The sequence below is a fragment of the Cottoperca gobio genome, chromosome 19, assembly GCF_900634415.1.
Source record: "Cottoperca gobio chromosome 19, fCotGob3.1, whole genome shotgun sequence".
Lineage (NCBI taxonomy): Eukaryota > Metazoa > Chordata > Actinopteri > Perciformes > Bovichtidae > Cottoperca > Cottoperca gobio.
The window spans coordinates 19,082,492-19,109,602 of NC_041373.1; the positions used below are offsets into that span (position 1 = coordinate 19,082,492).

Below are 27,111 nucleotides of genomic sequence, written 5' to 3' on the forward strand. Positions count from 1 at the left end.
CCTTCTCCAACTTTCAACCAGGATGTTGCCTTCAAATCGTCGACAAAGTGGGGAATCCCAGTGGTAAACTCGGGCACTTTTAATGATACAACAAGGAATATTTTCAGGAAATGTAACATCTGTTTCAGCAACGTCTTGCTTTACACTTACACACTTACACATATGTTTTCACAACAGTCTTTCACTGTTCAGGAAACTCCACTGGAGTAATTCAGGGTTCTGATAGTGGAGTCAGAGAAAATACAGGTCAATATGTCACACGAGCATGTACTTAAGCAGCATCATCCATTGATGAACAGTCTAATCCTTCCCTACAGTGGTGAACATAGGAACATGTAGTGTATTGTGTTATTGAAGACAGATCTGCTCCAAATGTCGCTCCTGCAGGGTTTTTGCAGTCATAGCATGGGGAACCTTTTAAAGTTCACATAAATGTCAAAATGGAGTGACCTTTGTTTGTTGAGATAAACATCTCTGGTGTCTCTACGATCAGGAGAACATTTTAACAGCTAACAGCTCTGAGTTAGAAATCTTTGACTGGGCAGTTGAACGGACAGTGGTGTAAAACAGAGTATCATCTGCATAGGAGGTGACTTTGATGCTTAAGCTGTTCAATTAGGTTACCGGTTTGTTGTTTGTTGAGCATACTATTAAAACAAGACAGTATGTGGTCCAGTGCATGCTTGTGAGGGAGGAAGAAGTGTATTAATGAACCGTTACCCAAAATGAAGTGTAATGTATTTGATAGAATGGCTCAAAATGGAAACATTGCTAGCTTATGAATAACAGTTTTCAAGAGGAACATGGGGCAACATGTTTATCAAATGTTGCACTTTGATGGAAGGAAGGAAGTTGAGGTCAACACACACAATCCAGTGACCTTTGAAACTGTCCGTTTCAGAAACTTCAGAGACACTTACGTCAAGAAATTGACATTTTATAGCACTTTATAGATTTTGGTGGAAAAGGCTCTGAGGCTTGAGGGAGCAACAAGGATCCTGCTGGGAAAACTAAATAATATACTACAATAATTACACACATGCATCAACATTCAATCTGAAGTCACCAGTACAAAACACTTTGCACATAAGGAGGAGGGTGTTGTAGCTGCGGTAGTGAACGGAGTCGGAATGAAAGTACAGACGAGAGTGGTCGGCGTTATAATGACTAATGCTGTACACCTCTATTAATATGATTGGACATTCTTACTCAGCTTGTAGCCAAGCAGCTGATGAATGAGCCACTGAGGGGGAAGCATGAATGAAGCAGCTGATGCCAATCAGCTAATGCAGCTTCAGTGCTGTCAGTAAATAAATTATTTAGTATTCAAATATACTGTACGTCATGTAGCGAAGAAAAAACGGTGTCTTTGCAAACCATGTTAAAACCGAGTTACAGGCATTATATGCGAAAAGGAAACCCAAAGCACTGATTGTGGATTTGTTCTGTTTACAGTGTCGTAGCAAACACAGAAGCGCCTGCGTCAGGGTGTAACATAAATATCAGCTGTGTTAGCACACAGGGAAACAATTAGGAAGAAGCTGCTCATTAATGAGCACCTATGTATGTGTGAGAGCAGAGTGACATAACACAAACTTCACACAATTCAACCGATTCAAGTGGAATCCTTGATGCGTCTTCTGCGTTTAATGTTCACACTTGCAAATGCATTTTGTATGAAAGGTTGGCCTTTCATACATTTTTACATTTCACAAAGTTACGCTGACGTTAAACAAACGTTAAGGCGAGACACTACAGACAAAAACATAATGTTTTTCATGCACTGGTCAATTTGGACTGATGTCTTCTTTCACACTAGTGGAAAGAAAAACGTCCAAAATCCACATTTAGGAGTTTATTTTATAATCTTTTTGCGTCTCTAGATTTCTCCTAAATTTATCAAAAGGTAGCATAACATTCTCCATAAATTGAAATAATATATATATATATATAATATAATAATAATATAATATATATAATAATATATTATATCTCTATATATAATAATATATAGAGAAATCCAAAACCCCCTCAGTAAAAACCTTTGACTCTAATATGTCATCAGAATTTTGAGCCTGTCTTGATTCAAAGTTCTGTTCTGGAAATGTAGCAAATTAGCACATATTTAATAAGATAAAGCCTCATTAGCATATTCGAACATAACATGTCAGAAAACTTGTAATACAAAACATAATTGTCTTAATGTAAGTAATGAACTGGGGAAGTTTCATACTGATATCTTTTAGTTCAAATATTTACCCTATTGTTACCACTGCTGCAGAAATAAAAGCCTGAGCTAGTGCCTGAGGGGTTTAAACAAGACATGAGAGGGTCACAACCTCTGCTGTCTCGTCATTACCCCCCCTCCCCCCCCCCCAGCACTGACAGACTCGTGTGTATACGACCAGACATACAAATGAACTGCTGCAGAAGCAGAAAGTCTCTCTGAGTGTTCACAGTCACAGGGTCTGCCATTGTGTAAATGCCCCCTCATTCATTTATCCCGCGTCTGCCCCGCAGTAACGCCACAGGCTCTTCTTTCTTCAACCTTGTTGTGGTGGAATCAAAAGCTCTGTTGTCTCGACACTAAATAAACCTACCAACACCTGCAAAACTTCACTTTCTCAACAATTCCTCGGAGACAGATGTCTCTGACAAACAGTCTCACAACATCAGGAGTCTTCCACCTCCCGCTCACTACGACTGTGCGTCTGTTGTTCACAGTAATCCTGGTGAGAAACATGTAGAGGAGGAAGCCCCATGTGTGTGTGTGTGTGTGTGTGTGTGTGTGTGTGTGTGTGTGTGTGTGTGTGTGTGTGTGTGTGTGTGTGTGTGTGTGTGTGTGTGTGTGTGTGTGTGTGTGTGTGTGTGTGTGTGTGTGTGTGTGTGTGTGTGTGTGGTTAGTCAGTCATGCGGCCACAATAATCTCTGCGAGTGCTGTCTGCTTCTCCATAAGGTCTGACTCAGACAGCGATGACCTCACTGCTCAATGGCTGCTTGTGTGTCTGCGTGTGTATTTGTGTGTGTGTTTGCGTGTGTTTGCGTGTGTGTGTGTGTTGCAGTTTGTGCTCGATCACAATCCAGAATGATTAAACGCTGAGTTGACATTTGTTTTTAATATCGCCTCCTTGTCGCGGGTTAAAAGAGATAAATCGAAGGAACTCCCTCGCTCACATCATCAACACTCTTCCTCTCTTCTCCTCCTCCATCATCTTCATCTCCTCCATCATCTTCATCTCCTCCATCATCTTCATCACCTCCATCATCTTCATCACCTCCATCATCTCCTCCCCCCGGTCCGGCTCTGTGGCAGCTCCATCTAAGCTCTCTCCAGCCTCAAGAGGACGGAGAAATGCAAGAGTTGTATATATTTTTTCATGCCCTCTCCCCCCCCCCCCCCCCCCCCCACACACTTTCTCGTTCTCTCCTTTGCCTCTCGTATGACTCCCTTGAGCGTCACACACTCTCACTGTGCATGCATGTGTGTACTCGCATGGCTGCGGTGCACCAGGCCTCCTTGTGTGAGAACTGGCAGCTGCACACAGAATGCGGTGACTTCTGAGTGTTGCCCGTTGCTGCTCTCAGTCGCTTGTGGCCATGCATACACAATGCACGTTAACACATGTGCAGAAACACTGTGCAATGCACTCGCATATCTTCCAGCAGTCAGAGCAGAGCTGACACAACTGCAAAGGCTGATTTGAGTTTATTTAAGTTGTTTTGTTATTGGCTTTAGGGCAACGATTATTTTCTTTATCGATTAATCTGACGATTATTTTCTAGATTAATCAACTAATTATTTTGGTTTTATTATTTATTAAATATTATATATTTATTTTAAACAAAATTCCCTCGCTTAACCAATTAAGAGATTAATTTTTCAGTCTGTAAAATGTCAAAGAAAATTCTCGTCACAATTTATCAGAGGGCCAGGCAACAAGAAGCCATCGACAATACAAACACAAGTTCCTTATACTTTTGTTTCATTTATTTTCTTTATATATAACTTAAACAATTAATTGATTATTAAAGTTATCAACGATTCATTTTTATTTAAATACTAATTATTATTATTTGTCCATTTATTGATGAAAGTTAACTTGTGCTCACTGCACTTTAATTTCCACCTGTGCCAAAGTGCCAAACTCCAGTCTGCCTATTCATCCCTCTCCTCTCTCCTTCATCCCTCTCATCTCTCCTTCATCCCTCTCATCTCTCCTTCATCCCTCTCATCTCTCCTTCATCTCTCCTTCATCCCTCTCCTCTCTCCTTCATCCCTCCTCTCTCCTTCATCCCTCTCATCTCTCCTTCATCCCTCTCATCTCTCCTTCATCTCTCCTTCATCCCTCTCCTCTCTCCTTCATCCCTCCGCTCTCCTTCATCCCTTTCCTCTCTCCTTCATCCCTCTCCTCTCTCCTTCATCCCTCCTCTCTCCTTCATCCCTCCTCTCTCCATCATCTCTTTCCTCTCTCCTTCATCCTTGTCCTCTCTCCTTCATCCTCTCCTCTCTCCTTCATCCCTCTCCTCTCCTTCATCCCTCTCCGCTCTCCTTCATCCCTCTCCTCTCTCCTTCATCCCTCTCCTCTCTCCTTCATCCCTCCTCTCTCCTTCATCCCTCTCCTCTCTCCTTCATCCCTCTCCTCTCTCCTTCATCCCTCTTCTCTCTCCTTCATCCCTCTCATCCCTCCTTCATCCCTCTCCTCTCTCTCTCCTCCCTCTCCTCTCTCCTTCATCCCTCCTCTCTCCTTCATCCCTCTCCTCTCTCCTTCATCCCTCTCCTCTCTCCTTCATCCCTCTCCTCTCTCCTCTCCTTCTCCCTCCTCTCTCCTTCATCCCTCTCCTCTCTCCTTCATCCCTCTCCTCTCTCCTTCATCCCTCTCATCTCTCCTTCATCCCTCTCCTCTCTCCTTCATCCATCCATCTTCTCTCTCCTTCATCCCTCTCCCTCTCTCTGTCACTGTCTCTGCGTCTCTGACTTCATTTGCATGGACAGAATCAAAGTCTGCGTGTGATACAGTGACTCAAATGTACCTTTGCTGAACACCCACGTAGGCTACTGCTGCTGTTTCACACTGCAGAGAGAGAAACATTCTGCCTGACTGCTGATAAGACCTGTCGTCCATGTGTTTCGTCTCATGTCGGAAACACGGCTGCAGCCGACGATTATTTTCATAATCGATTCATCTGCAGATGATTTTCTCGATCAATCGTTTGGTCTGTAAAATGTCAGAATAATCAAACATGTTCATCCCAGTTTGTCAAAGTCCAAGGTGTCTTTAAATGTTGTTTTTTGTCCGTCGAAAACCCCGAATATACTTTATTATGATACAACATTATTATTATGAAACAGCAGCACGGCTCCATCTTTGAGATGCTGAAAACAGCATTTTCAGTCATTTTTGCATGAAGAATGACTTAACCGATGACTCGATATCGATCGATGTGGTCTGTTTAGAGTATGAGGTACTGCGTGAGCATACAGATGAGTGTCTTGTGTGTGTGCATGTGTGTGTGTGCAGTCTGCTGATGCACCTGATAACTACCTCTGATCACATCTCAGTCTGTTTCCTGTCTCTAAGATAAATAGGATTTCCCCAGAATCGTATGTTGTCGCCAGTCCAGGGACACTCTCCACCAGAGTCCCTTGTAATATTTGCTTCACTTGCGTTGCTCCAGTTCGCCCCTAACAGCGCCAGCATCAGCACTTTCAGTATTTATAGCCTGAACCTTGAGCTGGTGTTTCTCTTTGTTGCAACGCGTTTATGACAAGATTTTCCCCCCCTCTCCTCCTTTATCTCTCTTCAACCCGCCACTATTCTCTCTATCGTCCTTCTGCACCGCTTTGCCCGATTTCATTTCCTCCCTCCTCTCTTGCTCCCCAAACTCACTTCCCCTCCTTTCACCTCAATGCTTGTTCTCTCTTTGTTCCCCCGGCTCTCCCTCCCTCCTTCCCTCCCTCTCTCTCTCCTGCAGAGCCGGACTGGGCGTCGCTGACTTTGGGTGTGTTTGTTTGCCAGGCCTGCTCGCTCCTTCACCGGAGCATCCCCCACATCAGCCGGGTCAAGTCTGTCCAGGACACTTGGGATGCCAGTGAGGTGGAGGTACGGCAGTAAGATAGAGATACCTTTTAGATGTATCATTCTACATACACATCCTAGATGAATAGTAGCTTCTAGGGCAGCTGGATTCTCACGATGTCACACGGAAATCCATCCGTCAAAGTTCAAGTAACGCGTTTCTGCATCCTGGGAGGAAGTACTGGCAGCTACGGGCGTGTGTGAAACACGAAGAGGCGACTGTTAAAAACAAAAATGGCCGCTCCTAAAGAGGTTAGGGTGAAGCGAAAGTAACAAAATGCTGACTAAATAAGTGTAAACTCTGTAAAACAACATAGTTTTATGTGCCAAATTATTTCTTGGGTGAGACCAGTTGCCAGGCAACCGGCGGAGCCTCCAGGAAGTTACCGATCTTCTCGTTTAAAGTCAAATCCAATGAATTAATAACGAGTGTCCAAATTCTCAATTCTGCATCATGACTGTGTGCATGACGTTCAACATAGGTTTGTATATTTAGTGAGTGGTGTGAATATTAATTCAATACGGATCTGAGCCATTGTTTTTATTGTTTCTATGGAAACGACCTCGTCAGGGGACATTTCTCTTCAACAAAATGACAGAAAGAAAAAAAAAGATCAGGACGAGGAAACATGTCTGGAAGTGATGGAGTCTTTGGAGCCGGAGCAGCTCTGCCTGCTGACGCTGCAGGTGCACATCTCGTGAACTGTTTCATCTGTGCTCTGGACTTGTAGGTCGGAGATGCTTTCAGGCGACAGACACACGGATACGTTTCTGTCTTTAAAGCGCTCCTCGTGCACACGTGCATTCTAATGCATATTATAAAATGCAGAATTTACCTGCATAACAGCTGCTAGCACAGACAACAAGGACGTCTGGAATGAACTCCCGGTTGGTCAAGGTGGATGTTGTTTGTTTTCTTTCAGTAAAGGGGTCACGTGATCGGGGCGTCACAAACCAGGGTTTGAAAAAGCCGTAAAAGTTGTGCATTTTAAAAGTAAAACTAACTTGATACCTGAACACATCTGTAGTTCTTGCGAAGGCTGCAGCCTTCTCTTCTCTAGGACATCGCTCTCCAGCTGACCTTGACCTCTGACCTCCCTTTGGAAGGAGAACATTTCCTCACAAGGATCAATAAAGTACTTTTCCACCACGACGCTGTTCACACTCCGTAAAAAGAAGCTGATCTGTTGTGCGCCTTTGCAAATATGCAACGTTTAGAAACATGTCAGCAAGAAATATAAGCTCTGTGCAAACTCTTAAACACAGAAATATATATTGAGGTTGTTGTTTGTAAGACTAATCGATATTTTGCATTTGCTTTGCTGCAGAAGAGTAACGTTGTCCCAGATCATGTCAGCACTTTAACTCCTGGGGGACAACGTGATGCCTTCATGAGTCATGAGGGAACCAGGAGGTTCAACATGTGGGAGGGGATTGGGATGTAAAGAGGATTTAACTTAAGAGCAGTGTGAGGTTTTATGAGGCAGAATGTGAGAATCATTCTGGTGGGTGTTAATCTGAATAAAACCTGAACACGAGCGGGTATTAGATAATTGGATGACTGGGTTTGATTGCAGCGTCGGAGAGAAAGGATGTGAAGACTTTGTGTAACTCGGGAGAGTTTAGAGGAGGTTGTTGAGACGTCTGGAGCTGCTGTGTCCCGCTCACATAAAACAGTATTCACTTATATCACGAGGAGTGTGTAGAGAATAACAAGATGTCTAACAGATGCTCATCCCGAAGGTCTCTGGGATGTGACGACTGATGGGAAGTCCATTTCAAGTCCTTGGAACTTTCTAACTAACTTTTCTGTCTTCATATCTTTAAAATCTTTAAACTCCCGTGTCACGTCTGTTTCCTTCTGCAACATGCTAACAGCTCTTAAACATGAGACAAAGAATTGATTTGATCTCGTGTCCTGATGAAACTTGTGATTTACACGCCTGCGTTGGTCCTCAGCCACTAACTCTACATTAAGTCGAGCAGGACTTTTGGTTTTACCGCATCGTTGTGACAAAAAGAGAGCTGAGCCAGAAGGCAAAGCTCTCGATCTACCGGTCGATCTTCGTTCATGACCCAAAGAACGAGATCGCGGGTACAAGCGGCCGAGATGTGTTTTCTCAGACGGGTGGCGTCTCCCTTAGAGATAGGGTGAGAGACTTTGCGTTGAAAGAGACAGTTGAGGTGGTTCATCTAGTAAGGAGCCACCTGGGCGCCTCCCTAGGGAGGTGTTCCAGGCACGTCCAGCTGGGAGGAGACCCCGGGGAAGACCCAGGACTCGATGGAGAGATTATATCTCCTCACTGGGAACGCCTCGGGATCCCCCAGTCAGAGCTGGAGGATGTGGCCCGGAGAAGGAAGTCTGGGGTTCCTTACTGGAGCTGCTGCCCCCGCGACCCGACCCCAGATAAGCGGTAGACATTGGATGGACTTTCGGGCGGCCATTTTTTCCTGAGGCCGTTTCTGTTTGTGCAGCAGCAGATGGAAGCAGAACAAACGATATGTATCCTTGTTATTGCTGGAAGGTGTTTGTGTTGTTTTGATTAATGAGGCCGATCTGACTCTCGTGGTCCCATCTGTAAGTGAACGCTCTGCAGATTCATATAAAAGAAAAGCATTCCTGATGACGTGGAGACTGTACCAGAGGGGATGACTAAATGTTCTTCTGCTTTAATGACAGATATCACTTTCTAAATGTCACATGTCAGATGCGTCTCACACAGTTTCCGTGACTTCTGCTTCTATTTGACCTTCACAATAAAACGCCACAGCGCTGTGTCCCCTCGCGGAGCCCCGCAGAGAGGCAGGTCGAGGGATTCAGCCGTCTGGATTGAGCTCAGGGATTATCCTCGGATGAAACACACAATAGAGGGAAAGAGGGAAGAAGGCGTCCTAATGCTGTGTCGCCATTTCCACATTTAATCCCAGAGCAATGCAGAGGCGTCGTTGTGAACTAAATAAGTTCTATCATGAAGACTTTCTGGGCTTTAGTCCGTTTGTTGTCGACTCATTTGCAGTTTAATGTTATTTCTTTATTCTCCAGGTTTTATTTCCTTCTGTTTTCTGTTATGTGGCCTAATGGCATTTTATTTTATAATTCCTATTTATATTATCCTTAAGGTTTAAAGATGTTAATGCTTTTTTAAATATTTGATCTGATTTATGTTGAATCGCTCCAGATTCACCCTGGACATGTTAAATGCAGCATTGTGGAAACTGCAGTATATTCTAGTGAAGTGAATATTCAGTATTTAGATGTTGTGTCTCCCTTTCAGTTAATCGCTGCCACGGGAAACAATGCAGCGAAGGCCAAATACGAGCAGAAGGTTCCTGCTTTCTACTACAGACCAACACACACCGACTGCAAGTAAGAGCTCCGTCGTTCAGCTGCTCGTGAGGTAACGGGAAACACTTTGATTCTGACGGAGCACACAGGAGTGTTAAAGACGGCTGAGACATTGCTTGGTTATTAAACATTTCTCCACTGAACTCCCACACTGCCCCCCGTATCTCTCAAAGGTGTTTGTGTGTCAACGTGTAATACAACCTTTGTTGAACAAAATATCAAAGCTGACTTTTAAGTTCACTTGTGTTTTGATATAAACAGTGAAGAGACAGAGCGGTGTGTCCGTTGTGCTTTGCGTGATGGCAGAAGAGATGCAGCCACACCTGTGATTTTCCTCCCATGAGAAATCCAATGTATGGATGCGTCAGGAGAGCAGGATACGGTGCCGTCAAACTAAAAGTCCCTCGCAGCCCAAAAAACATTTCCCCAAAGACCATCACTATAAAAGAGACGTCCGTAAAACTGTTGATAAAACACGTCAAACTGCAAACTTAAGGAGGTTTATGTAAAGTCTTTGTAAAGTCGAAGGGCCGTCACGCAGCCAGTGGGAGAATTAATGCACAAATGTCCACTTGGACTCATGAACTAAACAGATTTTTCGGGGTCAAAGGTCAAGTTCACCGTGACCTCACGTGTGTCCCGTTATTGTGAACGACACATCTCAGGGATGTCTTTCAATGTGGCACAAACTTGGACTCCAGGACGAACTGATGAGACTGTTGGTGGACAAAGGTCAAAGGTCAAGCCTGACATGCTGATAAGTGCTAAAGTGATACAGAGTACACACACATAGAGTATAGCTTCACACCTATCACTGTCTATCACTTCCTCTTCCTCTGTGTGTGTTTATTGTATTCACACACCCCTGGACTCATGTTTTTAACTCAGTTTAAGCTTTTAGCTTTGTTTGACGATATCAAATCTCCGTACGCTGACATGTGAACTTTATCTGGAAGCTTCTGTATAGTTCAGACCTTTTCTGTACCAACACACCTTTTCCTACTTCACACACTCTGGGTGTTTAAGCTGAGGTAGTGACAAAGATGTGTTTGGAAGCAGAGCTGAGACAGAAGCAGAGCTGAGACAGAAGCAGAGCTGAGACAGAAGCAGAACTGAGACAGAAGCAGAGCTGAGACAGAAGCAGAGCTGAGACAGAAGCAGGGCTGAGGCAGAGCTGAGACAGAAGCAGAGCAGAGACAGAAACAGAGCTGAGACAGAAGCAGAACATAGACAGAAGCAGAGCAGAGACAGAAACAGAGCTGAGACAGAAGCAGAGCTGAGACAGAAGCAGAGCTGAGGCAGAGCTGAGACAGAAGCAGAGCAGAGACAGAAACAGAGCTGAGACAGAAGCAGAGCATAGACAGAAGCAGAGCAGAGACAGAAACAGAGCTGAGACAGAAGCAGAGCATAGACAGAAGCAGAGACAGAAGCAGAGCTGAGACAGAAACAGAGCAGAGACAAAAGCAGAGCAGAGACATAAGCAGAACTGAGACAGAAACAGAGCTGAGACAGAAGCAGAGCTGAGGCAGAGCTGAGACAGAAGCAGAGCAGAGACAGAAACAGAGCTGAGACAGAAGCAGAGCAGAGACAGAAGCAGAGCTGAGACAGAAGCAGAGCAGAGACAGAAACAGAGCTGAGACAGAAGCAGAGCTGAGACAGAAACAGAGACAGAAGCAGAGCAGAGACAGAAACAGAGACAGAAGCAGAGCAGAGACAGAAGCAGAGCTGAAACAGAAGCAGAGCAGAGACAGAAGCAGAGCTGAGACAGAAACAGAGCTGAGACAGAAGCAGAACTGAGGCAGAGCTGAGACAGAAGCAGAGCTGAGACAGAAGCAGAGCTGAGACAGAAACAGAGCTGAGACAGAAGCAGAGCTGAGACAGAAGCAGAGCTGAGACAGAAGCAGAGCAGAGCTGAGACAGAAGCAGAGCTGAGACAGAAGCAGAGCAGAGCTGAGACACGTCGCGCTCAGAGGAAAGTGTCTGTTTGTCTTCACTCGCAGGAGAAGCACAGGTTCAGTTTCAACCCACCGACATTTTACCTCCCAATGTTTATACAGCGGCTGTTCCTGAGTCTGAAGGGGAGACTGACAGGTTGAGGGAGGGAGAGGATGAGAGAGGTTGTTGGCATGGCGATGTGCTGACTGTTGCCATGTGTTTCACACTGAAGAGGAAGAAGGTCTCAAAATTGAGATTTCTTCCTTTGTATGCAGCTTTGGTTAGAAACTGTAGAAACAAAGCTCCAGACTGTTTCAGTTTAATCAGGATCTAAACTACCAATAGGGACAATGCTCTACCTTTATAATAATCAATACTGCTCTCATATGTGCAAAATGAAGCAGCCCGGTGGTAACGTAGTGATCTTTAATTTAAAATAAAACATATTTTATTCAACAATCTGCTCGGTCTTACAGATTCAAAGAACAAAAACATGAAAAATAAATAAAAGATGATAATAATTGAATAGAATACATAAATATAGATAACATAATACTTACAGATACAAAAAAAGCAACTGGTTATAGACAAAATCAACACGTCAGCTGTAGTAACTTCATCTCCACGTCTTGTATCGAACTATTCCTTTAAACAGATGATTCATTCATGTTGATTTGTACAGATCAACATGAATTTGCCTACAAACATTGTTTTATAAATGTAACTGCAGATGGTCGTCACACATATCTTTTCACTTCTACAAATCGTTTATACGCAGATGATGCATTCACAGCTTCAATTACGTGTCATATCTGACTAAAAGTGTAATTTGAGGATAATTTGCATTGCTCTTGGAAGTCTGTCGGGACACGTCACCATGTTAGATCAATGACGACGTACTGTAGGTCCAAATATAAATGCTAATTGACTGGAAACTCGTATATTTCGTATATATTTGTGTAGTAAAAAGTGATACTGTGCAGAAAAGGTGTGTACGTGATGTTTGACCGTGTCTTCTCTGTCTGCAGGATGCTGAGAGAGCAGTGGATCAGAGCCAAGTACGAGAGGAACGAGTTTGAGTTCATCGAAAAGCAGGAGCCTTACTCTGCAGGTACTCGCGTCATGTTTACTGGATGGATATGAAAGTGGCATCAATCTTATCATCTGTCTCTGGGCAAGAGAGTGGATAAAGAACAAGGTCATGGTGATGCTCAGCATTAAGCCAAAGCCTTAAAAACTCATTTTGAAACTTAAATCTAAGCTAACTTTAGGAGGGAAGACCAGCGAAATATTATTTTATTGATATATATTGTGCAATAACTATCATCATCACCATGTTCTGCATACAAAGACACCAAATAACAGCAACTGGAGATACTGTTACAGCGTTTCTACATGTCATTATTTAAAGTATCCGTCGCCTTTCAAACCTTCATTTCCGTCCTCCTCCTGCTCCTCCTACTCCTCCTCCTGCTCCTCCTCCTGCTCCTCCTGTTCCTCCTCCTGCTCCTCCTGTTCCTCCTGCTCCACCTCCTGCTCCTCCTGTTCCTCCTCCTGCTCATCCTCCTGTTCCTCCTGCTCCTCCTGTTCCTCCTGCTCCTCCTGTTCCTCCTCCTGCTCCTCCTGTTCCTCCTCCTGCTCCTCCTCCTGTTCCTCCTGCTCCTCCTGTTCCTCCTCCTCCTGCTCCTCCTGTTCCTGCTCCTCCTCCTGTTCCTCCTGTTCCTCCTCCTCCTGCTCCTCCTCCTGCTCCTCCTGTTCCTCCTCCTGCTCCTCCTCCTGTTCCTCCTGCTCCTCCTGTTCCTCCTCCTCCTGCTCCTCCTGTTCCTCCTCCTGCTCCTCCTCCTGTTCCTCCTGTTCCTCCTCCTCCTGCTCCTCCTCCTGCTCCTCCTGTTCCTCCTCCTGCTCCTCCTCCTGCTCCTCTTCCTGCTCCTCTTGAGTGCTTCTGAAGACGTTTGCAATTTAAAGCGCTGACGTTATATTCAAGCAGTGACACTGTAATTGTCACTGCCGGAGAATAGAAGTGCAATTAATAACTGTGTGTGTGTGTGTGTGTGTGTGTGTGTGTGTGTGTGTGTGTGTGTGTGTGTGTGTGTGTGTGTGTGTGTGTGTGTGTGTGTGTGTGTGTGTGTGTGTATGAATGAGTGTGCAGTATATATGTGTAGGGTGGATGTGTGTGTGTGTTTCAACTAGTATACATTTCACGTCTTGTTGAAGATGGAGCTTTCTGATTGGCTTGCAGTGACCTCATTCATTTATTGTTACAGTGGAAAACCGTGCACATACATACACACTCACACACACACACACACACACACACACACACACACACACACACACACATACACACACACACACATACATGCAGACAGAATCTAATAATATAAGTAATTCTGTCATCTCTATTTGTACATTCATGCTCTCTTCATCACTCATTGTGAGGTGTGTGTGTGTGTGTGTGTGTATGTGTATGTGTATGTTGGCAGTTGAGATTGACTATTGGCAGTAGCCTGGTCTCCACAGCGATGAATGTCAATATTGATCCTTTATGCAAAAGATAGGAGGAAGAAAAAGCGTGTCAGGGAAGGAGGCGTGGGAGGGGACAAGGAGGGCTATTGATCCATGAGGTAATGCCAGTGTAGGTGTTCACACACACACACACACACACACACACACACACACACACACACACTCAGATGGAGCAGAATGAGTGCAGAGGACGAGAAGACAGTGGGCATTTAATAAGGAGCATTTAAAGAACGTGTGTGTGAATGATGACATTATGATGTTTGAAGAATCATATTTTGGCTGAAACAACCCTTTAAAAGCGTCTCACTTCATCCAGCTCCCTCTTATCCATTTATTCCTCTTTTATACACATTTATTTTTTCAAAATCATATTTCATTTTCATCACACGTAGTCTACATTCAAACTTACAAATATACACAACGACTACAAACAGAGACACAAACACAACAAAGTTTCACTTTATATCATCAAAAACTAAAACTTATGAAGATAGAAAGTTCCTTTCAGCTCCGTATAAGATGCAAAGTGTTTGTATATGTACAAGTCGAAGGCTTGATCCGATTGGGATGTAATACAAATGATTAATGAAACAAATATGAGAATATCCAGAAGATTCAGGATCCTTTAAATTTGATTTAAAATGCTAAGTTTTGCAGATGCAAAGGATTATCCAGAGTGAAACACAGAAGAGACTCCAGCAGCAAATCTTTCTTCTAAATATATGATTCAATTAGCTACGTAATCATAATGAACTCCTCTTTCATCTGTTTCTTATCATTTTCAATGCTCAGTTTATTCCACAATTGGCGCCAATTATAAAACACTCTGGATAACATCATCAGGCAAATGTCTAAAATGTAAATGAGTCACCTGATTATGCTCAGACGTCTTCGTCCCATTAAGCCACAAAAATAGACCCGGATTAAAAAGAGAAACACGTCACAGTGTGACTTAAATAGAATAGAAAAGGAGGCCGTGTAGGAAGAGCTTTCTCACTAAGAATAGAGTAAAGAAGAAAACATTACAGGCTGCAAATAGAACAGCGTATCAATAACATGGAACATATATTCTCTGGTCTGTAGAGGCAATAAAAGCTCTCTGAACGTTTCCCTCTTGTCTGTTTGGATGTTGTGTTTTCAGCCTCCTCTTCAAAATGTGATTTTAAACGATCTTTGATTCGTGCTTAACCGATGTATCACTTTACACCAACCAGTTACACCAACCAGATACACCAACCAGTTACACCAACCAGTTACACCAACCAGATACACCAACCAGTTACAGCAACCAGTTACAGCAACCAGATACACCAACCAGATACACCAACCAGTTACACTAAACAGATTCACCAACCAGATACACCAACCAGTTACACCAACCAGTTACACCAACCAGTTACACCAACCAGATACAGCAACCAGTTACACCAACCAGATACACCATCTCTCTCTCTCTCTCTCTCTCTCTGTCTCTGTCTCTCTCTCTGTCTCTCTCTCTCTCTCTGTCTCTCTGTCTCTCTCTGTCTCTGTCTCTCTCTCTGTCTCTCTGTCTCTCTCTCTCGGTGCATGCTGGGAGTTTGTGTGTGAGTGAGACGCTGAGTGTGGGTTTTCGTTTTCAATCTTTTTGATATGTTTGTTTTGTAATGGGATTTAATTTAACACAATTTATTGGTGATATTTTGATTTAGTTTTACTTTCGGTACGTTTGGGTGTGGTGGTTGGGGTGTTTGTGGGGTTTTCTCCTGCCGGTGTCTCGCCGGTCGGCGTCTGACGCCATGGTAAATGGGGAATTCACCAAGCTGACGAGGAAGCACGGTATAAAAATCTCAGCCGGCTTCCCATGTAGTGTAGAAGATGTAGGTTTAGCTGTACGGGAAAAGGTCGGACATGGCAGTATAAAATCACTGGCGCGGATGAACAGCGCCGTTGTCATATTCCTGGACCAGCTGGAGAAGGTGAACCGCATCATCAAGACAGGTATCGTGGCTCCGCCGGTTGCAGCGAGTGGCTGCTGCTGAGGGGGGGATCTCACCGCAGGGGGCGACCGCTGACGCGTCCACGGTGGTGGTGATGGCCGCTGCCATGGATGTGATAACTTCATCTGTACAGCCGGTGGCTGCTCCGCGAGCCTCGCCGCGCCACTGCTGTGTCCGACCTGGTGCATGAGGCAGGTGGTGATGTTTCACAGGGTGTGTGTTTTAATAATGATGTACAGAAAAGTGAGGAAAGTGGTTGGGTGAGGCAGGTGAAAGTAAAGTGGATACAGTTGAAAAGATGGCATGTGGCGAACGGGTTGAAGAGGTAGAGATGGAGGAGGAGGTGATAACGTTAGAGGTAAAACAAAAGCCTGCTATAAAACGCAGGAGAAAAATAAATAATGCATCAAGTGAGAAAAAACAAAACTGCAAAGTTGAGGATGAGGGTCAGACTTTAGGAAAGCAGGGGCAGGTGGATGAAAGTCTGAGTGAAGAGGAGTGTCTCAGATAGCAGTGAAATCCCTCGCAGTAGCAGCCAAGACATTTTTTATTATACGGCTAAAAGTTTTAAAGCGTTTCTCAGCAAACAAAAAATCAACATGGGGTAAAAGTGGAGGAATACTTTCCAGATTTGGCCGTTTTTAATACCTCAGCCAGACTCCATATGAGCCAAAGAGAGGAGTCTGGCCTCACTGACTCACTGTAAAAAAAACAAGCAAACATTGATGATGTCTATCTTATTTAATTTATTTGTTTTTGTTTTTATCAACTCACTTGCTATGGATACTTTTAGTGTGGGTGTTTTAAAGGTGAATGCAGCCAGAGTTTTTAAAAAAAGAGCACAAGTATATGATTTTACTCCAGTCTCACTGAAGCATTTTATCGAGGGGAGGTTGCTTTTAGTTAAGACCCTGTCCCTGCAGCAGCTGGTGGATGCAGTAGGGCCGGCGCTGTATGATGCCCGGGCCCTGGGCTCTCTGCTGGGTCGGAACTCTGTCCGGGTGGATCAGAGGTTCCTGCAGCTCTGGAGCCAGAGGCTCACTGGAGAAGAGAGGAGCCTCCTCACCAAACACAGCCAAGGAGAGGCTGATCCAGACCCAGCGGACCCCTTTCCCGAAGTCTTCCTGAACCCAGGGCTGGGAGAACTGACCGGCCCCCTGCTCAAGGTCATTAATCCAGAAAAACTGTCGCTGCACAGTGCCGACAAAATAACTTTCTATACTAACTGTGTTGAAGGCATCAACAGAAAAGGCCTGTGCAGCAGACCCTCCACTGTGTGGAGCAACAGACTTGGTGGAGAAAGCGGAACGGGTCCACAGCGGAGGATTTTATATAAACCTCCCCTCAAAATGCGGACTGCCGACCCTCAGTGGAGGTTTTTACAAGGTGCTATCGCTTCCAACGCTTTTATTTCCGTCATTAATCCTGCTGATTTTAACAAGTGTCCATTTTGTAATCTCACAAGTTTCTTTCTCTCTTTTAACATTGGTTTTTAGTCTCCTTGATGTAGTTCTAATATTGTTTGTTTTAGTGATAACGATGAATTACACTTTTTTTTTGTTTTTGATTTTTGGGTTGGATAAAGAAAAAAATAAAGAAAAAAATAATAATGTGTGTATCTATTTATATATATATATATATATATATATATATATATATATATATATATATATATATTTTAAGACAGAAATGGATTTTCCTTGCAGTTTACATTTATTTTTGTAAATAAAGTGTTTTTGATCTCTCTCTCTCCGCTCAGGGTACAGAGAGGGGTTTCTATGGAAACGAGGACGAGACAATGGTCAGTTTCTCAGCCGAAAGTTCATCCTGTCGGAGAGGGAGGGGGCGCTGAAGTACTTCAACAAGCAGGATGTAAGCCAGATGATACAGCAGATTTTAAATGGTGTTGACGTTATAAACGTTGGTATAAACTAAGTCCTCTTTGTTTCTTCATGGCCTCCTCCATCAAGGCCCGGGATCCTAAAGCAGTGATGAAAATCGAGACGCTCAACGCCACCTTCCAACCCGCCAAGATTGGCAACCCATGCGGCCTGCAGATCACCTACCTGAAAGACAACAGCACAAGGAACATCTTTGTCTACCACAGTGATGCGAAGGTACGCAGTCAAACGCTTATTTAAACGGTGCACGTTGTCGTTTCCCTCAGAGGTTACTACAGAGACTAATTGAGTTGGGATGCATAATATATGAGAAATGATCGGAACAGTTATGGAAAACCTTTAATGTGATCCGCCAATTAACACAGGATGAAAAACCAGATTGCAATCTGCAGCTTTTTGATGTAGTTTACTGGAGAAACAAGAAGATTTAAAGAGTCAGAGCTGCTCTTTGTTTCTCATGATTTACATTTCACAGCTGATTCCCCCTCTTGGGGAAAGTTACTGCCAAGAACTTTACTCCACTGTGTGCTAACTGGGGACAGCACCGTCTTCTACAACGCAGTGCCGTTCTTCTCATGTGCTCTGTGTCAAGTCTTAGAATGCAGTAATACAGAGTTGTAGTATAATATGCATGCTGTCTGCTTTACTAAACACACTCAGACTTGGAAATGTCTCTTAATAATTCATTTCCTTTTAGCTTTTTTCCCCCGTAACTGTTCATTTGTAGTATCGGTGGCTTCAGTAGCGACGCTGCAGTCAGAAAGTATTTGACACAGTTTGTGTGTTTTTGGCTGTGAGACAATAAATATGAAGGTAAAGTGCCGACTGAGCTTTAATTCAAAGGTGTCTCATGTGAAATATGTTGTTTTTAAATGCTGTTTTATTATTTTGGCTTTGTTTTCTTAAATGGATTTGAATGTAATGATGGGGTGGGGGGGGGGGGCTATTATTGGCCCTCCCCCCCTACCTGCTGTGCTCTGCTGGGTGCTTCCTTGTGGAGAGCCCAGACACCAAATGTCAGTGCTGTACATGCATCTTTTATTATTCGTTTTATTATATTTTATATTTATTTGAAGTTGTTTAGTTTGTAAAGTCACCAGCAAACCTTCAGGAAATGACTGTTGACACAATATTCTTTCTCTTGGTAACATCGTGAGAACCTTCGAGTTTACTTTGGTTTTTGAGATATAGTTGTGTGGATTTTATAAACAGTTTCCTATATCCTATATCTGTATATATATATATATATATATATATATATATATATATATATATATATATATATATATATATATATAATATATATATATATATATATATATATATATATATATATATATATATGTATATATATGTATATGTATATGTGTGTGTGTGTGTGTGTGAGGGAGAGGGAGGGAGAGAGGGACGGACAGACAGACAGACAGGGGGAGAGAGACAGACAGACAGACAGACAGACAGAGAAAGGGGGAGATACAGACAGACAGGGAGAGAGAGACAGACAGACAGACAGGGAGGGAGGGAGGGATGGGGAGGGAGAGAGAGAGGGAAGGAGAGGGAGGGGAGAGACACAAACAGACAGACAGACAGAGAAAGGGGGGGATGGGGAGGGAGGGAGAGAGAGAGAGAGAGAGAGAAAGAGAGGGAGGGAGGGAAGGAGAGGGAGACAGACAGACCGAGGGTGAGACAGATAGAGAGTGCTGCTCCCCCTGCAGGCTGAGTTGTCTTACTGTTGGATGTCACAAGAGTTCATTGGGTCCATTCAGTGTCACCGTCTCTCTTCTTCTGTGGTGGAGTTATCGACAGCGCTGCAGCATCCACACAGCACAGACTCCTCACTGATGCCTTCACTGACATCGTAGAAACAACACATTACTCTCTCTGAGCCCGAGTGAGTAGACACTGTGTGACGTGTTTGTTTTTTACAGGAGATGGTCGACTGGTTCAATGCTATCAGAGCGGCCAGGTTCCATTACCTACAGGTGGCCTTCCCCGGAGCAAGTGATGAGGAGGTGAGGATTCAATCACAACACTGTGGATTTTCAAGGTGCCTCATCACGATGCATTCTGGGTCATTTTGATCCTATTCCACTAAGATTTCTTAAGTCGATTAGTCATTTTTTAAATGTTTTTTCATGCTGAATTACTTATTTCTAAGAAAATGATCAGCACATCTTTGGTAAACACAAGATTTAAATATATTAAATATATATATATATATATATATATATATATATATATATAGAGAGAGAGAGAGATATGTAGATGCATGCTTTTATTTATTTTCTTATTTTAAAATGTTTTATCGTATCCACAGGTAATACAAATAGATGTGCAATTAGAAAGATATGGTACATTTTCCAAGCCAAAGTAATAACAAAAGAGTAAGAACGTATCTTATATAGTCTCTCAAATACTAAATGCATTAAAACGCTTGCAGCTGTGCACGATGTTCCTTCAATTCAAGATCTTACAAACCAGGACTGACAGACTGCACCCAGTCACCCCAGTGTTGTATGAAGATGTCCATCTTTAAGTTTGAAGTAGCCTTCTTCATAATGTAGATCTCCAATGGAAGGTCCAATAGGCATCATCCATCTTTTTACATGTGACTCTCTTGTGTCTCCTGCAGCTGGTTCCCAAACTGACCCGACACTTCATGAAGGAAGGATTCATGGAGAAAACAGGTCCAAAGGTTTGTGCTGTGGTTATAACAATATGACCACGCCTCTATTCACAGTTACATGTACCCTAATCCAAAGTGTCTACACTCACGTACGGTATAATCTGTGTCCTTTTATGTTTTGTAAATCAATAACATCTGTTGTTGCTTTGTTGTTCTCTACATCTACTATTTTATTTTAATGCTTATTTTGGTGGTAAATATGTCACATTTGATTCTCACCCTGTCGACGTACTTAAATAAGAAGTTCTCTCTTCAGAACGTAATAGTCTCTCCTGCTCTGCCACAGCACACAGAGGGCTTCAAGAAGAGGTGGTTTACTATGGATGACAGGAGACTCATGTACTTCAAAGACCCTCTGGTAAGAAGAGACCTCATTATATTTCCTTTTGTTCTGACTGATCACTTAGTTTATTCTCAGGACTTCTTCTCTCTCCGTCTCCCAGGACGCCTACGCCCGTGGCGAGGTGTTCATCGGCAGTAAGGAGAACAGCTACACCGTCATGTCCGGCCTGCCCTCCTCCACACAGGGCTACCGCTGGAACCACGGCATCACCATCGTCACGCCGGACAGGAAGTTCCTGTTTGCCTGTGAGACCGAGGCCGAGCAACGGGATTGGATAGCTGCTTTCCAGAGGGTCATCAATCGACCAATGAGGCCGCAGGAATATGCAGGTGCTAAATATTCCAAATATTTGAATACTGAAAACCCATTTTTCTGTTTTACTTTAATGTTTATGTTTAAAGGTACCTTGCAGAGTTTTTGCTTTCGTAGTAGCGCTGTGGAGCAACGTGGGTAAGAGTCGGTCTCGCTTGTACTTCAGTCACCAGAGCTTGGGTTGCTCCAAATCTGTCTAGTTCTCCAGTCTGCAGATTTCTCAGGCATTTCCGGCCTTCAATATTCTGATTTTCAATTTTATTAGAACTTGGTTTGGTTGAAATCTGTCCCTCTAGTTCTCCACTCTGTCAGGACTTTACTGTGTCTGCCCTTGTTTTTTCTTTGTTACTGCCACAGCAGCATCGGGGGCCATTGTTATGTTGTTTTTCATTTTCTCATAAACTTCTATATAATTGGACTTCTTTTTGCCACCAGTGGAGTCGCCCCCTGCTGGATATTAGAAAGAATGCAGGTTTCAGGCACTTCCTCATTGGCTTAAATTTTATGATTTTCAATTGTGTTGCTTTATAGTGGAGCTGTATGTCTACACAACTGGTGGAGTTCACTGATGTGAAGCCCCAGTGGCCCAATGGATAAGGCACTGGCCTCCTAAGCCAGGGATTGTGGGTTCGAGTCCCATCTGGGGTAATTTACAGTAGAGAAGTGTCGTTGGATCCTAACCCTTAGGTGGATAGTTGAGCTGTCATCTGCTGGGCCCATAACTCTGACGTCTACTGTTTCATATATGAGTATACCAAGTCCCATCTGGGGTGATTGACTGGAATGTGGCAGAGTTTAAATGTGCTTGGCCCTTAACCAATAAGATCTAAACCAGCCTCTGCTATCAGTTTTACTGGCAGCTGGGCGCTCTCCTCCACTGCTTTCCGACTGCCACAGTGACATAGTAGTTGTCACTGTGAGTGGGTCAGCAGCTCAGACTCTTCTATATAATTGGACTTCTTTTTGCCACCAGTGGAGTCACCCCCTGCTGGATATTAGAAATAATGCAGGTTTTAGGCACTTCACTTCATTGGCTTCAATTTTATGATTTTCAATTTTGTTGCTTTATAGTGGAGCTGTATGTCTACAGAACTGGCAACTTTTAGAGATGTATAGCCCCAGTGGCCCAATGGATAAGGCACTGGCCTCCTAAGCCAGGGATTGTGGGTTCAAGTCCCATCTGGGGTGATTTACATCAGAGTGATGGAGCAGAAGAGTTCTCTCCCTCTAACCCAGAGGTGGATGGTGTTGAACCATCCTCTGTTACCAGTTTTATTGGCAGCTGGACGTTCCCCTGCACTGCATTCTGACTGACAGCACCAACTGTATTCTATATAAGAAGTGCACGTAGGCACCTTGACATCACCTAGTGAGTTGTGGACCTTTGACTTTGGCATTTTGGCCGTCACCATCGTGTTTTTTCTTTAACCACAGTTCTGTCTGTCAGGGTTTACTGTGTCTCCCCCTCCTCTGGGTGTTTCTCTTGTTTTCTCTCTGTCACTGCCAGTGGCATCAGGAGCCATTGTTCTTTACTTCAAACCACACATTGTGCTGCCTGTAGTGTTGCTTTATGGTGGAGCTGTATGTGGACCAAACTAGTGACCTGACAGGTTGTAAAGCCCCAGTGGCCCAATGGATAAGGCACTGGCCTCCTAAGCCAGGGATTGTGGGTTCAAGTCCCATCTGGGGTGATTTACAGCAGAGTGATGGAGCAAAAGAGTTATCTGCCTCTAACCCAGAGGTGGATGGAGTTGAACCATCCTCTGCTATCAGTTTTACTGGCAGCTGGACGTTCCCCTGCACTGCATTCTGACTGACCGCACCAACTGTACTCTATATAAGAAGTGCACGTAGGCACCTTGACATCACCTAGTGAGTTGTGGACCTTTGACGTTGGCATTTTGGCCGTCGCCATCGTGTTATTTTTTTTGTCAGGGTTTACTGTGTCTCCCCCTCCTCTGGGTGTTTCTCTTGTTTTCTCTCTGTTACTGCCACAGTAGCATCAGGAGCCATTGTTCTTTACTTCAAACCACACATTGTGCTTTATGGTGGAGCTGTATGTGGTCCAAACTAGTGACCTGACAGGTTGTAAAGCCCCAGTGGCCCAATGGATAAGGCACTGGCCTCCTAAGCCAGGGATTGTGGGTTCAAGTCCCATCTGGGGTGATTGACAGCAGAGATGTGCAATGGATTCATGCCCTAACACATCATTTGATGAATTGCAATCTGTATTTTATTGCCTAGCTGTGCACTTTCCAAATTCAAGGTAACACAGCGCGAGTAACTGATATATATATTCTTGCTCAACACAAAGTAAAACCTCTCAGAAGCTTTAATGCAAAAGCATTACTGTTGCTCGTCAAACAACACATATCTGTTGGAAAACTATTTGTCTGTTATTATGTATAATGTAACCTTTTTTGTGTATTTGCAGTGGAGGCCCATTTCAAACACAAGCCTTGAAGACTGCAGGAAGCCACAACTCAGCTGGAGCGGCCCAGTCTCATTCAGATCAGAGACTATCCCAATGTGTGACCAGAGACGAGGGGGGAGGAGGTGGGGTTTGGGGGACAGGATGGGGTTGGGATTAAAACAGATGATGGAGAAAAAGAAGAAATAGAGATGGAGGGACTGGAGCCTATCTATGTGTTGAAAACTTGAACTCTAATGGGACTGAAGGCCCTTCATGGAGTGAAACGTCCGTGATCAGAAGCCAAAGGGTAGATGATGTCATCACTATTGCGCCTACCAACCTCGTGCTAAACATTATCATCCCACCATTCCTCCGCCATGTGGATCCTTTCCCTGCAACAACCTCCCCTCTCTCAGATGTCGTCTCGTGAACGCTTCATTCTACCTGTAATCTAATGTAATTATGTAATCTAGAGTCATTTCACTGGTTGCTTAACAAAGACAATGCATTGTTAATTTATTGAATGTACAGTTTTGATGACAGTGGCTTACCGTGTGTGTGAGTATGTGTGTGTGGAATTGTGACGTTTTCCGTTGAGGACGCTGTGAGGTTGAACCTCTGGCACAGAGACCCGGTCAAAACCTGAAACTACAAAGTGCTGTTAACAACAAATATGCATAAAAACACACAAAAACTCTCAGTGATCACCGTAGCTGTTAACGTAGCTGGAGGTGGCTGATCTGCATCCAGACAGGGTTCTTCTACAACCTCAATCTGACAGCTGTTCTCTTATTTATTTGTACTGTTGAACATACTGAGTCATCGTAGACAGTTATTGCTGCTTTAAAAGGATTGTAATGTGACAGGATTGTAATTTATACAACACTCCTTCTCTACAACTGTTTCATTCTACGTTTTGCATCTTGTTTTGAAGACACATTGTTGTGTTGACCCTTAAATCACAGTGACAGTTTGTTTCATTATGAAAATCTTAACATGAATACAGAACCTGAAATCAAGTGGCTGTTTGATTTGTCTTCAGTGTTCAAGACTTGTTTTTGCACATCAGTGTCTTCTGTGGGTCTACATCTGGACACCTAAGTTAAAATAAACCTGAATTATCCTTTAAAGCCCCTGAGAACTTCCTAATATTTTTGAGCATGAGCACTGTAAAGGCAACGCTAAAGAAGGTGCAGTTACATCCATGCATCCAGCAGATGGAGCGCTTCTGTTAGGGGACAAATGAAAGGAATCGTTTATCCACAATGCAGCTCAACCGCAGACAGAGAATCAGGTGTGCTGTACTAGTGGGGCTAATGTAGCCTCAAGTTGCAAGCCTCGAGCTGAGATGAGAAGCGGGTTGTATCTATGCTATGCTATAAGCTAATTGCCTTCTTGCTCTGTCTTTATAACGCACAGACATGGGAGTGGGATTGATCTTCTAATCAAACTCTTAGCATAACAGCAAATAGGTGTATTTCCCAACATGTTGAACTATTCCTTTAAAAAAAAAAAAAAAAAGTACATGTAGATGAATTTGTTTTCATACTATGGAAAAAAATTTTTTTTAAATATGCCTAATGAATAAATAAATAAATATTGCTATGAAATTATTCCTAAAATAAATAAATGAGGCAATACATATATAAATAAATGTAAATATGATGAATAAATGAGTCAATAGGAGGACTTTATTTCATAATCCCGTTTCTAAATCTAAATTTTTTAAAGATCTAGGAAACACATGTGGCATTAGGAAATACTCTTACATACTTTTTAAATAATAAAATATTTATTTGTTTATTGGCTCTTTTATATTTACATGTATTTATATTGCCTCATTTTGTTTATTTATTTCATAATTTATTTAACAATATTAAATAAATATATATTAAATTATCATTTAATATTAAATATTTGTATTAAATGAATATATATATTTAATATTGAATGATAAGGATTCCATCCCACACAGGGCACAAGGCGAACTGTAACACTCTTCTTCCAGCAGATGGCGCCCATCAGTCACCTGTAAACGGAGACCTCCACGTGCAGAGTTGCACTCTCGCGGCAGGAGAAAGTGTGAGCTGGTGTGATGTGTAAATGTCACCTGATGATCTCGCCACTCTTACACAAACTTCCCCACTGGCTCCAGAGTACATGAATGTTGCTTCTGTCTGGCCGTGTTGTTGTCGTTGGCCTCCATGTTGTCATGGTAAACTGCCCAGACAGTGAGCCACTGACTGCAGCCGGCAGCTCGAGCCACACAGGAAGTGTTTCAAACACGTCATCTCAGCAGACACCGTGTTTGTCCTGAAGATAAAGTGGTCGTGAGGTCCTGGCACTTGGGGCACACTTTTATTAATCACAAAGCTTCAGTATACGGTAGTTTGACCTGAATATTATTGGAACATTTAATTTTTGGGTTATTTCAATGCTCCACACATTTGGGGATTATGAGTTCTTTGAGTGTAGGACTTGAGGCGAGACATTACAGGCTTAAACATTTGAGATTTTAGGCGTTTTTTAGAGTAATGAAACAACCCAAATACACATTTAGGTGTTTATTTTACTAACTGTCTATTTGTGTATGGATTTCTCCTAAATTCACCAAAAGTTAGCATTACAGCTAAATTAAATGTACATAAGGCCTCATTTCCATACTTAAACATAACTTTTCAGAAAACTAGTAATACAAAACAATAATTTTCTTAATGTAAGTAATCAACTGAGGAAGTTTCATGATGATCAGATATCTATTAGTTGTTTTTTTTACCCTATTCGTCTTGTAAAATGAATGGAATTTTTAAGTTGTTTCCTACACCAAACTTTCCATTTTCATTCCTATCTATCATTCAGATATATACAAACAATAATTGTCTCAATGTAAGTAATCAACTGCAGGATGTTCAATGGAGATATCTATCAGTTAAAAATGATACCATATTCACCTGTATTGTCTCCCCTTAAAGTCCAACTAGACTCATGTCAACAAGTTGAAGCCTTTTTCTGTGTCATAGGTCAATGGAGCATTTCATTTTCAGTGCATGGAAAACCCAATCCAGCTGTCCTGTCCATCAGGCCCCGCAGCCAGAGCTGGGACTGTGAAATTAGCTAATCTCCTCACAGGAAACCCAGCAGGAGCAGCTGTTGGACTGGAAACCAACTGGAAATGCAGCAGGAGAGGAACAGGGCAGCAGTAAGAGAAAGAATATCCATTGTATCTGCAGATTCTGTCCTGTAATGTTGTGATCTACAGTTGTTTTCCCGATTATTCTACAGCTGCACCTTGTCGGCGGACCCTGCACCTGATTTCACCTAAATGTGTGTGAAGCAAAAGTGTTGTGAAAGAACTGGTGTGGTTAAGCCACACACACATGTAGGTGACTGTCATGGCATTCATCCCAGATACAGTAAATCACATAATACCAGCAACATCATAAAGTGCTCAAGGGGCGAGTTCCATTTTAACCACAAATACTCCTTTTCCACAAACATGGAACCGGTTCCGTTCAGGGTCGTGCTCCTAATTTTGAAACGTTTCAACCAAAAATAAATTGGTTCGGAAGAAGAAAAGTTGGTTCTAAGCTGCAACC

At 43.1% G+C, this 27,111-nt stretch overlaps 1 protein-coding gene and 4 non-coding genes across 5 annotated transcripts; all 5 read left to right on the plus strand.

The window, feature by feature from the left end:
- Nucleotides 1–3,493: 3,493 nt before the first annotated feature.
- Nucleotides 3,494–23,652, plus strand: LOC115024898 (arf-GAP with dual PH domain-containing protein 1). Its single transcript, XM_029456761.1, has 11 exons — nucleotides 3,494–3,551; nucleotides 5,974–6,101; nucleotides 9,353–9,444; nucleotides 12,387–12,469; nucleotides 17,620–17,732; nucleotides 17,831–17,977; nucleotides 19,690–19,773; nucleotides 20,394–20,456; nucleotides 20,734–20,805; nucleotides 20,891–21,119; nucleotides 23,537–23,652. Exons 1-11 carry the CDS (start codon nucleotides 3,494–3,496, stop codon nucleotides 23,563–23,565), a joined length of 1,098 nt encoding a protein of 365 aa, XP_029312621.1. The 3' UTR covers nucleotides 23,566–23,652.
- trnar-ccu (transfer RNA arginine (anticodon CCU)) lies at nucleotides 21,678–21,750 on the plus strand. The gene has a single exon. It is a non-coding gene; the product is annotated as a tRNA-Arg (tRNA).
- On the plus strand, nucleotides 22,218–22,290 carry trnar-ccu (transfer RNA arginine (anticodon CCU)). The gene has a single exon. It is a non-coding gene; the product is annotated as a tRNA-Arg (tRNA).
- trnar-ccu (transfer RNA arginine (anticodon CCU)) lies at nucleotides 22,721–22,793 on the plus strand. The gene has a single exon. It is a non-coding gene; the product is annotated as a tRNA-Arg (tRNA).
- On the plus strand, nucleotides 23,196–23,268 carry trnar-ccu (transfer RNA arginine (anticodon CCU)). The gene has a single exon. It is a non-coding gene; the product is annotated as a tRNA-Arg (tRNA).
- Nucleotides 23,653–27,111: the final 3,459 nt, after the last annotated feature.